Source organism: Chiloscyllium plagiosum, chromosome 38, assembly GCF_004010195.1.
Source record: "Chiloscyllium plagiosum isolate BGI_BamShark_2017 chromosome 38, ASM401019v2, whole genome shotgun sequence".
In the NCBI taxonomy this organism is placed as follows: domain Eukaryota; kingdom Metazoa; phylum Chordata; class Chondrichthyes; order Orectolobiformes; family Hemiscylliidae; genus Chiloscyllium; species Chiloscyllium plagiosum.
The window spans coordinates 29548836-29567452 of record NC_057747.1 but is presented as its reverse complement, the minus strand read 5'-3'; the positions used below and the strand labels follow the sequence as shown (position 1 = coordinate 29567452).

At 41.9% G+C, this 18617-nt stretch overlaps 1 protein-coding gene across 4 annotated transcripts in view; it reads left to right on the top strand.

Moving 5' to 3' along the window:
* LOC122541951 (wings apart-like protein homolog) overlaps nucleotides 1-18617 on the top strand; it is a 207240-nt gene that overhangs the window by 176875 nt on the left and 11748 nt on the right. For all 4 annotated transcript variants that reach the window (XM_043679245.1, XM_043679244.1, XM_043679247.1 and 1 more), the window contains 3 exons: nucleotides 6027-6142; nucleotides 13057-13218; nucleotides 14437-14641. In XM_043679245.1, coding sequence (XP_043535180.1) covers nucleotides 6027-6142; nucleotides 13057-13218; nucleotides 14437-14641 — 483 coding nt within the window. The remainder of the gene's footprint in view (nucleotides 1-6026; nucleotides 6143-13056; nucleotides 13219-14436; nucleotides 14642-18617) is intronic.

Genomic DNA, 18617 nt, shown 5'->3' with positions numbered 1-18617 from the left:
ATTCCACCAAGGATATGCAGGTCTTTGGATTCCTCCATCGTCAGACCACAGCGAAACGACGGTTGGAGGGAGAACGCCTCATCTTCCGGCTAGGAACCCTCCAACCACAAGGGATGAACTCGGGTTTCACCAGTTTCCTCATTTCCCCTCCCCCCCCCTTGTCTCCGTCAAATCCATCGAATTCAGCACCGCCTTCCTAACCTGCAATCTTCTTCCCGACCTCTCCGCCCCCCCCCCAGTCTGACCTATCACCCTCACCTTGTCCTCTTTCCACCTATCACATTTCCGACGCCCCTCCCCCAAGTCCCTCCTCCCTATCTTTTATCTTAGCCTGCTGGACCAACTTTCCTCATTCCTGAAGAAGGGCTAATGCCCGAAACGTCGATTCTCCTCTTCCCTAGATGCTGCCTGACCTGCTGCGCTTTTCCAGCAACACATTTCCATCTCTGATCTCCAGCATCTGCAGTCCTCACTTTCTCCTCATATTACATATGTACCAATGGAAATGTCTTCCCAACATCATCTCTATTCCGTGCGTTTCAATTAGATTCCCCCTCATCCTTCTAAATGCCATCAAGTATAAACCCAGAGTCCTCAAATATTGCTCATATGTGAAGCTTTTCATTTCTGGGGCGATTCTTGTGAACCTCCTCTGAATGCATTCCAGGGCCAGTACATCCTTCCTGAGGTATGGGGCCTAAAGCTGCACACAATACTCCAAATGTGGTCTGACAGGCTCAGAAGTACACCCCTGCTTTTATATTCGTCCCCTCACAGTGATGGCATTTATTTTATTTGCTTTCCAAACTACTCATTCAACCTAGAAGTTTATCTTGAGAGAATTCTGGACTAGAACTCTCAAGTCCCTATTTAGAAAGTCGTCCATGCCTCCATTCTTCCTAACAAGATGCATGACTTCTCACTTTGCCACATTGTACTCCATCTGCACTACTTTGTCCACTTTCCTAACCTGTCCCTCTAACTATCTTTGTATCATCTGCATCTTGGCCAGAAAGCCCTCATTTGCATCATCTAGATCGTTAGTGTTTAAAATAAAAAAGTTGTGGTCCTAACACTGAGCCCTGTGAAATACTTGTCACTGGCTGCCATCCTGAGAAGGACCTTCTTATCCTCGCTCTCTGCTTTCTGCCAGACAGCCAAGCTTCTATCCATACCTCGCCCGTAACAACATGGGCCCTTACCTTACTCAGCCTCCTGTGTGGCACCTTGTCAAAGGTATTTTTGAAGTCCAGATAGATAATATCCATTGGCTCCTCTTGGTCTAACCTGCCCATTACTTCCTCAAAGAATTCAAACAAATTTGTCAGGCATGACCTCCCCTTGATGAAACCATGTCAACTCTGCCCTATTATACCATACACTTCCAAGTATTCAGAAATCTCATCCTTCACAATGGATTCCAGGATCTTACCCACGACCGAGGTTAGGCTGATTGGTCTGTAATTTTACATCTTCTGCCTTACTCCCTTTTTAAATAGGGGTATCACGTTAGCAATTTTCCAGTCCACTGGGACACTCCCTGAATCTAGTGATTCCTGAAAGATTATCATTAGCGCCTCCAGTATCCCTTCAGCTATTTCTGGGATGTAGTCCATCTGGTCCAGATGATTTATCCACCTTCAGGCCATTCAGTTTTTCTTGCACCTTCTCCTCTGATGGCCACCATAGTCAGCTCTGCCCAACCCCCCCCCCCCTTTGAATTTTTGGGAAATTACTCCTGCCCTCCACTGTGAAGACTGACATGAAGTAATTATTCCGTTCCTCAGCCATTTCTTTGTTTCCCAATGCTATCTCTCCAGAGTCATTTTCCAGTGACCCAGTGCTCACTTTTGCCTCTTCTTTTGCCCTTCATATATCTTAAGAAACACTTAGTCTTCCTTTATAACACTGGCTAGGTTACTCTCATATTTAACCTTCTCTTTTCTTATTTTTGTTGCCCTCTGTTGGTCTTTGTAAGTTTCCCAATCCTCTGGTTTCCCACTGCCCTTTGCCACATTATATGCTTTCCCTTTTGTTTTTATGCTATCCCTGCCTTCCCTGGTCAGCCAGGGTTGTCTCATCCTCTCTGTACCATGCTTCCTTTTCCTCGGGATAAATCTCTGCTGTGTCTCCTGAATTACTCCCAGAAACCCCTGCCATTGTTGTTCCACTGCCTTTCCTGCTGGGCTCCTCTCCCAGTCAATTCTACCCAGCTCCTCCCTTATGCCTCTGTCATTGCCTTTATTCAGCTATAATACCGTTACTTTTGATTCTGTCTTCTCCTTCTCAAATTGCAGAGTATGTTCAATCATATTATGATCACTGACTCTCTAAGGGCACCTTCACCTTACTCTCCCTTATCAAGTCTGCCTCATTGCACAACACTAAATCCAGTATTGCCTGTTCCCTAGTGGGCGCCACCACAAGTTGAAAAAAAGCCATCTCATAGACATTCCACAAATTCCTTTTTGTGCAATCCACTACCAAACTGATTTTCCCAGTCCATCTGCATATTGAAATCCCCCATGATCATTGTAACATTGCCTTTTCTACACGTCTTTTCTACCTCCTGGTGTATCTTGTGCCCCAGCTCCTGACTACTGTTTGGGAGCCTGTTCATAACTTCAACGATGTTTGTTTTACCTTTGCAGTTCCTCAGTTCTTCCAGCACAGATTCTACACCATCTAACTCTAACTCTGTTTTTTCCTATTGATTTAATTTCATTTCTCACTAATAAGGCAACCTTACCCCCTCTGCCCATCTACCAATCTTTTCGATAAGACCTATATCTTTGAATATTCAGCTCCCAATCCTGATCCCTGCAGCCATATCTCCATGATGCCCACCATGTCATACCTGCTCATTTCAATCTACACCACAAACTCCTTTGCTTTATTCCTTTTACTGTGTGCATTCAGATATAACACCTTGAGTCCTAGATTATCTGTCTCTCTTCTCATTGTCATTGGTTTGTCCAGTGTATTTGAAGTTTGATTGCTAACTCTTTTCAGATACTCTGTCCTATTTGTCTCTGTGATGGAAAGCTTACTAACCTGTCCTGAGTTCTGCACTCTTACCACCTCTTTTAACTCGGGTCTGCTAATGTCCCCTATAAATGACACACACACCCCCGCTGCCCCGCCCCATTTAGTCTAAAGCTCTGTCTACAACCCTAGTTATGTTATTCACTCAGACTCTGGTCCCAACACAGTTCAGATGAAGACCGTCCCCTCGGAACAGCTCCCTCCTAGTGCTACTACTAGTGCTAATGTCCCATGAATTCAAACCAATTTCTCCCACACCACTCTGTTTACCTGCTTCATCTTATGGACCCTGTGCCAGTTAGTTCATGGCTCAGATAGTAATAGAGATTATTATATTTTTGGTTCTGCTTTTTAATTTAGCTCCTGGCTGCTCATACTTCCTTAGCAGAATCTCTGCCCTAGTTTTACCTATGTTGTTGGTACCTACGTGGATCATAATCACTGGGTCTTTACCCTCCCAGTCCAAGTTCCTCTGCAGACCAGGTGAAGTATCCTGAATCCAAGCACCTGGCAGGCAACACAACCTTTGGATCTCTCGATCCTGCTCACAGGTCAGTGTCTATGCCCTAACTATACTATCCCCAATTACAACAAAATTTTTCTTCTCTCCCTGAATGGCTCCCTACACCACGTTGCTATGGTCAGTCAGTTCATCCTCACTGCTGTCCCCAAAACTCTTGAACACGTTGGTCAAGGATAAGCACTGAGACTCCTGCAACTCTACCTCCTGGATCCCTCTACCTGCCTCACTCACAGCCACACCCTGCTGTTCCTGACCACTGGCTGAATTAGTATTAGTTAGTCTAATGGGTGTGACCACCTCCTGAAACACAACATCCAGGTAACTCTCTTCACCCTCCCTGATGTGTTGCAGCGCTTGAAGCTCAGACTCCAGCTCATCAACCTTGAGCCAGAGTTCTTCCAGCAATGAACATTTAACTGCAGATACGGTCACTGGGAATCGCAATGGGGTCCACCAACTCCCACATCATGCAGAAACAACACATCATCTGACCCTCCATCTTTATTTTATTTAGTTTTTGATTTGGTTTTTTAAGCATTTTTTACTGTTTTGTATCTCTATGTATTACATTAACAAGATTCAGTTTAGCACCGTTTCAAATTTAGCAGACCCCCTTATTAGCCAATCAAATCGAAGCCCTCCTGTGACGTCCCCATTCAGTTTTCCCCTCAGATTCAGAATCCCTTACCTTCCCAAGTTGCTCTTCACTCTTCTGCCCTGAAAGATATGTCAACTTGTGTTTTTATTTTTCTCCCATTTGTGCTTTGAGTGGTAAATAAATATTGTGCACACTTGTATTTTTAGTTCAGTAACAAGAGTATGTGGAATTAAATTTATTGTGAAATATAGATTATTAGAGTTGCTTTCTGAATTGTTGGCCATTAAATGATTAAGCATGTTTTTGTTAAATAGCTGTACTCCCTATATCTTGTAATCCTATCCCCCTTAGTGTTATAGGTATAATTTTTGTTGACTTAGCTCAGTGGTTGGACAGCTGATTTGCAATTCAGAATGATACCATCAACATGGATTCAATTCCTGGCTGAAATCACCATAGAGATCCTCCTTCTGAACATCGCCCTTGCCTGAAGCATGGTTCCCTTCAGATTAAACTCATTTCCAATCATCCCTCTCTCATGAGGGAGCAGTCCTCTGTGACTATGGCAACTTTACTTATTGGTTTCAAATGTCAGTGATGTTAAATTGTAATGATGTAGTTTGTTGTTATGGTGCAGAAAGAGGCCATTTGTCCCAGAGTCCATGCCAGTTCTCTGCAGAGCAATTCAGTGAGTTTCATTCCTCTGCATTTCCCTTTATCCCTGTAAGTTTATTTCCCTTAGATAATTTGCAATTTATCACAATAACTTGGTTGATAAATGTCAATATCGTGTTTAGCTGTGACAGGAAGTAACGATATTGATTTGCCCATATCAGTTTCTCCATTGCTGCTTTCTTTCTGCTGTTCAAACCTATTTCCCCTCTTCTATGCTGAAGAGTTATTGACGGACTGATAACAAAAGACAAATATAATGTATTGTTGAACCCATTGGATTATTTTATGATCTGTTCCAGGTTTGCAACATTGCTTTAATTTAGGTGTTCAATCTGATTCACTTTCTCTAATCACAGAGTCAGCTTGTGAACACTTTTTAACGTCATTTTCCGTGTATATTGTTTTCCTTCCTCTTCTATTCTCTGTGTTGAGGCCTGCTGAACAAGCTATATCACGACCATCCTTGCCTTCTCATCATGCCCTCTCCTTTACTCCTCTTTGCTAGTCTTGGCATTCAGCTTTGACTGGCTCCCACCCACTGCATAAACACGCGGTGCACTGCTTTCAACACAGGATTGCTGTGGCCTTCCTAAATTATTGCATTGAAACAAAAACTGTGACAAGAGAATCAAGTCAAACCACAGGTGGCGGTATTTTAATGTGCCAGCATGATACACTGCCCCTTCATTTTATAAAGGAAATTGCATCTAAAAAATCTTTATGGCCAGAATAAAATTAATTCTGTTCTCATTAGTCAGTGGCACTTGTGCTTTCAATATATTCCAGTTCTAAATGGTAACAATATTGCAAATATTCATCTTTTATTTTCAGCAAATAATTGAATTCCAGGTTTGTTTGTTCCTGTGTGTAGTGCAGATAAGTGTAACAGCAGGGACTGTTTACTATTTATTAAATCTGTGTTATTGTGGCACTGTGCTTCAACCCAAAGGTGTAACATAGTTGGTGCTGACTGAGGTCATTATGGCTTGATGGCTGATGTTCAAAATGCACAGTAAGTTTGATGGGTTAAGTGACATTTGTCAATTCTGAAGGTAGCCATAAGAATGTCTTTTCAAAATTACTGGTGGCTGCTGTTGATTCATTAGTTAGTCTTCACTTTAGAGTAAACTCCATAGATACCATTTGTTACTCAGGCTTCTTGTCATCCTTTTGTTTTCCCTTTAGAGTGGGGAAGCACGAAGACTGGTGAACAGGACAACCTCATCAGCACAACCATGAACTGTGTACTTCAGGTGCCACAATATATACCTCAGGAACAGAGATTTGATATTCGTGTATTGGTAAGAAATATGTAATAACTATAAGAAATGGCAGTCCAGCTTTTTAGCTTCCCTTCTGAAAGACCTTTCGTACAAAGCCAGGAATTTTATTTAACAGGTTACGGTTCATTATTCAGGTTGCTTCTTTATTTGTTATTAAAATGAACTTAACCAACATAATAGATTTTCAAACTTTTTGCCTTCCCACCACTGTTAATCAACTTAGAAATATTGCAGATCAGATTGCTGTGTTTTTTGTGTTGGTCAGTGGTTCAGTCTGTTGTTGATTTGCTAGATGCTGTGTAGATACAATCCAGTAAATGTGATTTGTTTACATGCAATTATGTTTTTATTGTTTAAAATTATCTTTTACCTTAGAAATGTGTTTTATTATGATCCAAGACAGTACTTAGCTTAGTTTGAGGGCAGAGGAGATGCCTAGCTGGAGTCCAAGGATTGGGGATCACCAAAGAAAATTGAATTCTAAGGTAGTTTTATCCTTTAGTCATGTGGCCAGAAAAAATTATTGCTAGGGCTCCTATTTTCTCCTTCCTTGTTCCCCTCAACAGTCTTGGAATGCATCTCATTTAGGACTGCAGATTTCTCTCCTTTATTTAAGTTGCTAAACCCCGCTACTTCCTGACTCTAAATTTCCTCAAATATTTCACAGTCCTTCGACCTGATGTCTATTATGAAAACCGACACAGCGTCTTCATTGAATGCTGTGCCCATGACTTCTGGGTCCTCATATGCACCTTCTGTGGTCCAGCTCATTTCCTTTTTTTTCTTTGCTCTTGATATAGATCTAGAAATCCCCTTTTAAGTTTTGCTATATTCTACCAATGAATGCTTCCTTATACATTCTCTCAGGTTTCCTAATTTTCTCTTTAAGTTCCCCTCTGCACTGTTTATGCTCTTGTCGGGACTCTGCTTTATTCAGCTTTTGGTATCTACCATAAGTTTCACTTTTTCTTAATTCTAACTTCATGTCCCTTGACATCCAAGGTTCTCCCAGTTTTGATCCCACACTTTGGTTTTTATGAAAACATGTTTGCTCTATACCCTTATTATTATTTGAACGCCTCCCAAAGGTCAGACAGTTTTATCTGCAAATAGTTGCTCCCAATCACTTGGGCCAAATGAAATCTACTCAGTAAAGCACGTCTTTCCCCAGTTTAAACTTCTATTCCAGACCCATCTTATGTGTTTCCATAACTATCCTAAATTTGAGTTTTGGTCACTTCTTCAAAATATCCCCCTATTAATATGGGCTCATCTCCAAATATTAGGTCCTGAACCTCTCTTCTCTTCCCCCCCAGCCCTTGCATTTTCTACGTACTGGCTAGGAAAACTATCTTCTGGGTGCAATTTAAGAATTTTGGTCCCTTCCTAGTTCGTGCACTGAAATCATCCCAGCATGGAGGAGGCTGTAACAGAGTAGTAATGTCTTTGGACTAGTACTCCGGAAGTCTAGGTCAGTATTGCAGGGATGGGCAGATGGTGAAAGTTGATGACCCAGCCACAGTCAGGGTGGTGATAGACTTGGAGAGGAATTTCAAGATATGGTCTTTCCATGTATCTGCTGTCCTTGATGTACTGGTGATCGTGGGTTAAGAAGATACTGCTGAAACAAATTTGGCCAATTTCTGCAGTGCTTCTGTAAATGGTACACATTTGCTCCTGAGCATTGGTGGTGAAGGGAGTGAATGCTTGACAGTGTGGTGCTAATCAAGTGGTCTGCCTTGTCCTGGAAGTTGTCAAACTTCTTGAGTGCTTTTGGAGCGACACACATCCAGTCAAGTGGGGAGTATTCCATCATACTCCTGACTTGTGCATTGTTGATAGTAAACAGGCTTTACAGAGTTATGAGGGTGAGCTTTGTAGCCCTTGGCCTGCTCTGATAGCCATAAAACTTTCATGGCTCGCCTAGCTCCGTTTCTGGTCAATGGTAGCTCCCATGATGTTAGCAATAATGAGCCGTGCTATTGAATGACAAAGGCTAATGGCCAGGTTCTCTCTTGTTGGAGATGGTCATTGCCTGGCGTTTGTGTGGTGTGAATATTACATGCCATTTGTCACCCCAGGCCTGGACACTACATTTTTAGATACATCTGGTGCTGCTCATGGCATGCCATCTTGCATTTTTCTTTGAACCAGGGTTTCTCCTCAGCCTGGTAAAAAGTGAGGATATGCCCGACCATGAGGTTGCAAATTTGTGTTTAGTTCTGCTGCTGCTAATGGTCCACAGCACCTCGGGAATGCCCAGTCTTGAGTGGACTGATCTGTTCAAACTCTATCTCATTTAGCACAGTGGTAGTGCCACACAGAAAGATTAGATTAGATTAGATTATACCCCTTACCTAACACTACGGGCAATTTAGCATGGCCAATTACCTGACCTGCACATCTTTTGGACTGTGGGAGGATACCGGAGCACCCAGAGGAAACCCACGCAGACACGGGGAGAATGTGCAAACTCCACACAGTCAGTCGCCTGAGTCGGGAATTGAACCCGGATCTCTGGCGCTGTGAGGCAGCAGTGCTAACCACTGTGCCACCATGCCGCCCAAGATAAACTGTATCCTTAATGTTCTAACTGGACTGTATGGTGGTCATGGAGAGATGCACCTGAAGTCGATAGATTGTGGATGTTTTTCCCAATTAGTGGTGCTACTCAGCCACTTTTGGTGATAGACATTGAAGTCTCCCACCCAGGGAACGTTTGACATCCTTGACACCTTCCATGCAGCCTCCAAGTAGTCTCAACATTGTGCAACACTGATACACCAGCTGAGGGGTACAGTGGGGGTTGTGCAGTTCTTGATAAACAAGAGGTTTCCTTGCCCTTCTTTGATTTGCTGTCATGAGACTTTATGGTGTTGAATGCTCCCAGGGCATCCTTCCTGATTCTGTCATTGCTACAACTTCTGCTAGGTGTGTCCCACTGGTCGGACACTGCATACCCAGGGGTAGTCATGCTTGATGTATCATTTGGTATGACTCTGCTTGACTAGTCTGAGAGAGCTCTTCCAAATTTGGCACTCGCCCCTAAATGTTAGTGCGAATAACTTTAGTGTGGTTGACAGGGTTGATTTGTCTGTTGTTACTGGTGCCCTGATCAATGCTGTGTTTCCATCTGGTTTCATTCACTTCAGACATTGGTCTTTATATAGATCTAAAAATCAATGTGTGCAATGTTCTCAGCAAGGTTGACAAATAGAAGGCACAAATTTAAAAAAAGGACATGATTTAACTCTTATTGCAGAGATATGACTGTAGAGTAAGCACAGCTGGAACTGATTATTCAAGTACATTCAACATTCCAGCAGGGGAGACCAAAAGGGTGGGATAATGTTGGTAATGAGGAATGGGATCAGTGAGACGGGATCTTGGATTGAATGAACAATAAAAATTATCTCTCTAGATGGAGCTAATAATTAGCAGGCGTTAGTTGGAGTTATTTTTAGCTCTGTAAACAGTAGCAGTAACGGAGGGCAGAACATAAGTCAGGAAATCGGAGATGCATGTAACAGAGGTATTGCATATTGATGGGTGGCTTCAATCAATGTATACACTGAGTAAATCTAATGTTGTGCGATATTTTTCTATAATAAAAAGCCGAAAGAACTGCTGACACTATAAATCAGAAACAAAAACATGTGTTGCTCGAAAAGCTCAGTAGATCTGGTAGCATCTGAAGAGAGATCAGGTTTAATGTTCCAGGTCTGAGTCCTGAGGAAATATTACCAGACCAGAAACATCAACTCTGATTTCTCTTCACAGCTGTTGTCAGACATGAGTTTTTCCAGCAAATTCTATTTTTATATTTCTGGCATATGAGTTTTCCAGAGCAGTCTGTTGAAGAATCAACTGGAGGACAGGTTATTTTAGATCTGTTGTTGCGTGATGTGAAGGAACAAGTTAATGATCTTGCAAAATTAACCTTTCAAGAAGAATAACTAAAATATGATAGAATTTTTCATTAAGTTTGAAAACTGCCTATTTCTAGCCAAAACTTAATGACTTAAATCTCAACAAAAGTGTAACTATGCAGGTATGAAGAACAAGTTGGTTGAGTAGACTGGGGAAATGTTAAAATGTATGGCAGATAGACAATGGCTAGTATTGACAGACATTCATAATTGTTACGACCGTCATGAAAGACATTAGCCCATTGTGTCTGCATTGGCTCTTCAACCAGCATTATCGCTTGGCGCCATTTACCTACCTTTTCCCCATATCCTTGCATGTTGTTTCTATTCAAATAAACATCTACTGTCCTCATAAATGACTCAATCGGCTGCCTCTGCCAAACTTCCAGGCAGTGAAATTCCAGATCCTAACTACTACTGCATGAAAAATGTTTATTTCTGATTGCACTGGCTTTGTTTGTAAATACTTTAACTCTCTGCCCCCTTGTCTTAATTCTTTTATGTATAGAAACAGTTTCTCTTGATCTAGTTTATCCATAACACTCATGATTTTGAAAGCTTCTATCGTATCTCCTCTTAATCACCTTCACGCCAAGAGGAACAATCCCAGCCTGCTCAATTTATCCTCATAATTAAAGTTTCCCATGTCTGGAACCATTCTAATAAGTCTCTTCTGCACACTCTCCAATGTATTCACGTCCTTCCTATTGTGTGGCATCCAGAGCTGTGCACAATGCTGTAACTAAGTCAAAGTTAAAAATCACACAACACCAGGTTATAGTCCAACAGGTTTAATTGGAATTAAACCTGTTGGACTATAACCTGGTGTTGTGCGATTTTTAACTTTGTACACCCCAGTCCAACACCGGCATCTCCAAATCATGGTAACTAAGTCAACACTTAAAAACTTTGAAGTCTTGCAAAAGGTCAGCATAACCTCCTACTCCTGTCCATTCCACCTCTATTAATAAACTCCAGGATACTGTTTGCTTTATTAATTGTTGTCTTCACCATTCCTATCACTTAAGTGAGCTTTGCACACACAGACCCATGTCCCTCTTCTCCTGTATTCCCTTATGTATTGCATACCTATTTGTTGTCTGTCCATGTTCTTCCTACCAAAATGCATCACTTTGCATTTGACTGCTTTGAACTTCATCTGTCATCCGTTTGTCCATTGCGTCAATTTGTCTGTTTTGTTTTGAAGTTCTGTCCTCTTCACTGTTTGCAATGCTTTCGAGTTGTTTTATCATCTGAAAACTTTGAAATTGTCACCTGCGTATCATCATTTATATCGGAAAAGCCAGGGCACCAATACTGATCTCGAGGAAACTCCACTTTAAACTTTCCTGCAGATCAAAAAGTATCCATTGACCATTACACTGTTTTCTATTGCTCAGCCAATTTTGTATCTCCATTGCTACTGTGTCTCAGATCTATTGTGGGACACTGCATAAAATGGCTTGTGGAAGTCCATTCCTTTGTCCCCAGTGCAATAACAGCATCACTCACACATTACCTCTTCAAAAAAAATTACAAATTAGTCAAACATGGTTTCTCTTTTAAAAATCCAAATTATCTTCCAAAACAACCCACCAATTTTCTATATGGCTAATTACACTATTCTCAATAATTGTTTCTAGAATCCTTACCACCACTGAGGTTAAACCGATTGCTCTATTATTACTGAACTTGTCATCATTTTTGAGCAAGTGTGTATTGTTGCAATTCTTCAGGCCTTTGGCACCTACTCTTAGTCTAATAAAAACTAAATGATTATGACTCATGTGCCTGAAATTTCCACACTCGTTTCCTTAAATATTCTCAGATGCATCTCATTCCAGTACCTCATCAACTTTAAGTATCAATAGCCAATCCAGCACTTGCTCCTTATCATTTTTAAACCTTTATTGTAACAGAACAACCTCTGGCCTGAGTAGCATTTATCCCTTTGGTAAAGGCAGAGGAATGTATTTAACACCTCAGGCATATCTCTTGCCTTCATACGTAAATTGCCTTTCTTGATCTCTTATTGGCCCTATTCCTTTGTTTAATGTTCTTTTACAATTGATGTGCCTTTAGAAGACTTTAGGGACTGCCCTTATGGCATCAGTCTTTTCTCATATTCTCTCTTTGCTCCTTCTTGATAAAGGAATGCTTTATCAATTCCTCTCTGAACCTCCAGTATTCCTCCTGGTTCCCAGTTGTATTTTCTACCTGACATCTGTCATAGCTTTTTCTTTTTCGTTCATTTTTATTTCCAGCTCCTTTTTCATTCAAGGAGCTCTGGATTTGTTTGCCCTCCCTTTGCCTTCCACCATCTCCTCATTGGAGAAAGTGAGGTCTGCAGATGCTGGAGATCAAAGTTGAAACTTTATTGCTGGAACAGCACAGCAGGTCAGGCAGCATCCAGGGAACAGGAGATTCGACGTTTCGGGCACAGGCCCTTAATGGTGATCTGTTGTCAGCTACAGTTTTTCCCATCATCCTTTTGCTCCAGTCTGGCCAGACTGGTTCTATTCTTGCCCCCATTGAACTCTGCTCTGCTGCAGTTACAAAAGCATACATTCCTCAAGTTTTGTGTTTTAAAAGAATGAGTGTCCAATGTGGATATCAAAGAGAGTTAATGATTTTACTTAGATTAGAGCAGGAGACTTAGGCTTACTACTTTTTGTTGGCTAATTGGGAGTATTCTAGAATTCAGCAAATGGGACTTTAAAAAACTCATGAGTAATGTAGAGTAGAATCTTAATTAGAAGCAATTCAAAAAAAGCCCTTAAAAGCTTCCACAGGTCTTATTTCATTATGCATATGCTCCCATAAAGCCATTCTGGAGGGAATTTTGGGATTTTTGACCCGGGGACGCTGAAGGGGTGGTTGATATCTTTCCAAGTCAGAACGATGAGTGGCTTGGAGGGAATCTTCAGGTGGTTGTGTTCCCATGAATCTGCTGTTCATGTCCTCCTTGATGATGGAACTGACTGTGTCATTTATCTCCTGCAGGGACTTGGCTTGCTAATTAATCTTGTGGAGCATAGTGCTCGCAATAGGCATTGTCTTGTCGACATGGAAACACCTTGCTCCTTTGACTCTTTCTGTGCTGTGGATGGAAATGATAGCTTAAGGATGGACGGACAAGTGGGAGCTATTGAGGCCTTGGTGCAGGTGGGTACAATAAGGGATCTATTTCATTAAATCTGAGGGACTTGCTGTACACTGTGTTTATAAGAATTAAAAGTAATGAAGTGGACCTTAGTTGAGGGTATCTTCGAGGTAGAGCTTTATCTCTGATACATTGCCTTGCTATCAAGAGAAACTCCAATTGCTATCAAGTGAGGCTAAGATCACCTTCTCCTTATTTGCAGGTTAATTAGCTATCGTTAAACTATTCCGGAAGACAATTTTACTTAATGTTAAGGAGGTGCTGATTCATTCAGTAGTTGACTGCCTGAACTAATCAAAGTGCATCACAGTTTCTCAGGCTGAATGAACAAGTTATTTTTTATCTCAATGATTCGAAGAAATAAGTGTGCATTTTGAAAAGTGCAGGCAGCTGACTGGGCTGAGGAATTGCTCCTAAAACTGGTGAATGTGCTGTCCAATGCTGCTTTCCCAGGCTTTAGTCATCCACCGCAACTGGGTGAGATGAAGAGGATTGAAATGATACTCTTGTGGATGACAGACACTGGTGCCTGAGACAAGTGGCCTATTTCTTTCCTATACTGATCTCAGATCTTTCGGATCGATTCCATGCCATTTTGATTGAATGTGCCTAACCTTTGAAAAATACAGAATCCTCCAAAAGTTTTAAATGTGGAGGCAAAAGTGAGTTACCCTTCGAAGGAGAGAATCAAAAAATGGTTCATGCCGAGCCAAGGATCCATTCTCCAGACAGAAAGTACATGTGTGCAAGAGATTATCAAATCTGAGCGTTTAAACTCATCCAGTAGTGAATTGGTCAATTCTTGCACCACCAGTTACTTGTCTGAGTACTTTGAAACTCAGTTAATTTCCTGGCAAAGCTTTAGGGCACTTTACTTTGCAAATGCATTTCTGTCAATGTTCAATACAGACGATGATGTTGGATGCTCTGTTCCTTGTTCCCAGGAGAATCTCTGCAATAGAGATGGAAATAACGGGGAAAATGTTTTTGTTTTTGTTTTTACTGTTTCACTACTTTGATTTCAAATTTTATAAATGAGAAAAATGTTAGGCACATGTTTGCAGAAACTCAATATGCTGCTCTGAGAACACCAAATTTCTCCCAATCTGTATCTCTGCATGTTTCTTTGCTGCTTTAATGTTATGCTGTGGCATGTCTGCTCTTGGTTTTTGTATGCGTGCTCTTCGTTTTACAGGGATATGTCTGTTTTCTTCTGTCAGCTCTTTCTGCAGCGAGAGCGAGCAGCCCGTCTTGCAGAGACAGAGACCGATGATTTCATTAAAGACACACCAGTGCCACCTCAGGACCAGAGTGGCCAATGGCAGGAAACTGCTGGGTCTCTGGAATGGATACAGTCAGAAAACTCTACCAAGAACGAGAATGAAAAGAAGGAGGAGGAAGATGAAGAAATTGACCTGAATAAAGGTATAAAAAACACTTGAATGATGAGAGATTCATAACACAAACCTTGTAATAAAGTTCCTGAAGTTTCTGTCTTGCTGCTTTAAAAGTACTTGTTTGTTATTGCTCATTCTTTTGGATTAAAGTCTAGTGCTCACTCTTTTTGTATTCTTCTCATCCTCACTTTCTAAGGCTGGTAATAAATAGAACTAGAACAACACAGCGCAGAACAGGCCCTTCGGCCCTCTATGTTGCGCCGACCTGTGAACTGTTCTCAGCTTGTACCCCTACCCTATCCCAAAATCATCCATGTGCTTATCTAGGGATTGTTTAAATCTCCTTAATGTGGCTGAGTTGACTGCATTAGCAGGTAGGGCATTCCATGCCCTAGAACCTGCCTCTGGCATCTGTCTTAAATCTATCACCCCTCAATTTGTAGTTGTGCCCTCTCATACAAGCTGACGTCATCATCCTAGGAAAAAGTCTTTCAATGTCTACCCTATCTAATCCTCTGATCATCTTGTATGTCTCTAGCAAATCCCCTCTTAGCCGCCGCCTTTCCAATGAGAACAGACCCAAGTGTCTCAGCCTTTCTTCAGATGACATTCCCTCCAGACCAGGCAACATCCTGGTAAATCTCCTCTGCACCTTTTCCAATGCTTCCACATCCTTCCCGAAATATGGCGACCAGAACTGTGCACAATATTCCAAGTATGGCCGCACCAGCGTTGTGTATAGTTGTAACATGATATTGCGGTTCCAGAACTCAATCCCTCACCGAATGAAATGTAACACACCATTTGCTGCCTTAACAGCACTATCAACCTGTGTGGCAACTTTCAGGGATCTATGTACATGGACACCAAGATCCCTCTGCACATCCACACTGCCAAGAATCTTTACATTGACCCAGTACTCTGCCTTCCTGTTATTCTTCCCAAAGTGCATCACCTCACATTTAGCTGCATTGAACTCCATTTGCCACCTCTCAGCCCAATTCTGCAGTTTATCCAAATCCCCTGCAACCTGTAACATTCTTCCAAACTGTCCATTACTCCACCGACTTTAGTGTCATCTGCAAATTTACCAATCCATCCACCTATGCCTGCGTTTAAGTAATTTATGAAAATGACAAATAGCAGTGGTCCCAAAACAGATCCTTGTGGCACACCACTAGTAATTGGACTCCAGGCTGAATATTTTCCATCAACCACCACTCGCTGCCTTCTTTCAGAAAGCCAGCTTCTAATCTAAACTACTAAATCACCCTCAATTCCATGTCTCTGCATTTTCTCCATCAGCCTACGATGTGGTACCTTATCATAGGCTTTACTGAAGTCCATGTATACCACTGCCCTACCCTCATCTACATGCTTGGTCACCTTCTCAAAAAACTGAGGTTTGTGAGACATGACCTGCCCTTGACGAAACCATGTTGACTATCTGAAATCAAATTGCTGCTTGCTAGATGATTATAAATCTCATCTCTTATAATCCTTTCCAAAACCTTTCCTACAAGAGAAGTAAGGCTCACTGGTCTCTAATTACCTGGGCCATCTATGCTGCCCTTCTTGAACAAGGGCACAACATTTGCAATCCTCCAGTCCTCAGGTACTAAACCTGTAGACAATGACGACTCAAGTATCAAAGCCAAAGGCTCTGCTGTCTCCTCTCTTGCTTCCCAGAGAGTCCTCGGATAAATCCCATCCGGCCCAGTGGAGTTGTCTACTTTCACTCCTAGAATGGAAAACACCTGTGTGTAACTAACCTCTATCCTTTCTCGTCTAATATCTCGTACCTCATTCTTGTCCTCTACAATATTCTCTTCTTCCTGAGTGAACACCGATGAGAAATGTTCATTTAGCACCTCTCCAATCTCTACAGGGTCCACACTCAACTTCCCACTTCTGTCTTTGACTGGCCCTATTCCTACCCTAGTCATTCTTTTATTCCTCACATACCTATAGAAAGTTTTAGGGTTCTCCTTTATTCTATTTGCTAAAGACTGCTCGTGTCCTCTTTGCTCTTCTTAACTCTCTCTTTAAATCCTTTCTAGCTAGCCTGTAACTCTCCATCGCCTCATCTAAACCATCTTGCCTCATCAACACATAAGCCTCCTCCTTCTGCTTAACGAGAGATGCAATTTCTGTAATAAACCACGGTTCCCTTACCTTATCACTTCCTCCCTGCCTGACGGGGACATATCTATCAAGGACACGCAATATCTGTTCCTTAAACCAGCTCCATGTTTCCATTGTCTGTATCCCCTGCATTTTGCTACCCATTCTATGCATCCTAATTCTTGCCTATTCGCATTGTAATTGCCCTTGCCCCATCAATAACTCTTGACCTGTGACATCCCTTTCCATCGCTAAACTAAACGTAACTGAATTATGGTCACTGTCTCCAAAGTACTCACCTGCAACTAAATCAAACACCTGGCCTGGTTCATTAGCAAGCACCAGGTCCATGTGGCCTCCCCTCTTGTCGGCCCTTCGACATACTGTGTCAGGAAACCCTCCTGTAGAGATTGGACAAAAACTGATCCATCCGATGTACTAGAGCTATTAAATTTCCAGTCAACGTTGGGGAAGTTAAAGTCCCCCATAATGACCACCCTGTTCCTTTCACTCCTACTCAGAATAATTTTGCTAATCCTCTCTTCCACCTCCCTGGAACTCTGCAGAGTCCTATAAAAAAAACTCCAAGCAGTGTGACCTCTTCTCTCCTGTTTCTAACCTCAGCCCACACTACCTCAGGAGATGAGTCCTCATCAAAAATTCTCTCAGCCACCGTTATACTATCTTTGACTAACAAGGCCACGCCTCCACAAATGATGTCGGAAGAAATGGGAAGTTTTCAATGGCAAAGGAGCTAAGTTTGTTAAATGAATGTTGACATTGCCTTCTGGCTCTTTGCTTCAAGATAGATGGCAATATTGTCCCATGTGCATTCCATCTGTAGTAATTGTGCCTTTGGTCTCAAGCAATCTGTTTTGAGAAGGGGAAACCATTGCTACTCTGTGCTGTGAAATGCACTGGGGACAAAGGAATGAAGTGGAAATGTGATTTCTCCAGCTGTTAATCAGTGGAATTTCTGAAATCGTCAAAGTTCTTTCTCATTTCTCCAGACTCCATATTTGGTATTACCGTCGTGATACTGCGTGATCATTCTGTACTGTGCTGTATTAAGGCAATGAAAATAGATCCATATTGATTCCACTTAAAAAATATTTATCACCTTGTTGCCCAAACTCAGTAAGTACTGCTTTTTCAGATCAAATCTGGCCATGATTTGATAACAAGCTGGTCAAAGAACATGAAGGACAACATGGCTGAAACAGACTGTAACTCCCACTACAAATGGAAGAATTAAGCTGATTCCTTTTTCAGAAGGAAATGCATCTGGAAATACTGAGCAAACAGGAAAAATCTTATTTTTCAGATGCAGTTAGCACAGATACAGTCCATTTTCTGCTAAGAAGTCTCTTATGATCTAATGATCCCAGCTAATGGTATTAGAGTCATAGAGATGTACAGCATGGAAACAGACCCTTCGGTCCGACCAGATGTCCCACCTGCCAGCACCCGGCCCATATCCCCCTCAACCCTTCCTATTCATATATCCATCAAAATGCCTTTTAAATGTTGCAATTGTACTAGCCCCCACCACTCCCTCTGGCAGCTCATTCCATGCACGGACCACCCTCTGCGTGAAAAAGTTGCCCCTTAGGTCTCTTTTATATCTTTCTACTCTCACCCTAAACTATGCCCTCTAGTTGTGGACTCCCCAACCCCTTGGAAAAGACTTTGTCTATTTACCCTATCCATAATTTTGTAGACCTCTGTAAGGTCACCCCTCAGCCTCCAACGCTCCAGGGAAAACAGCCTCAGCCTGTTCAGTTCTCCCTATAGCTCAAATCCTCCAACCCTGGCAACATCCTTGTAAATATTTTCTGAATCCTTTCAAATTTCACAACATCTTTTCGATAGGAAGGAGA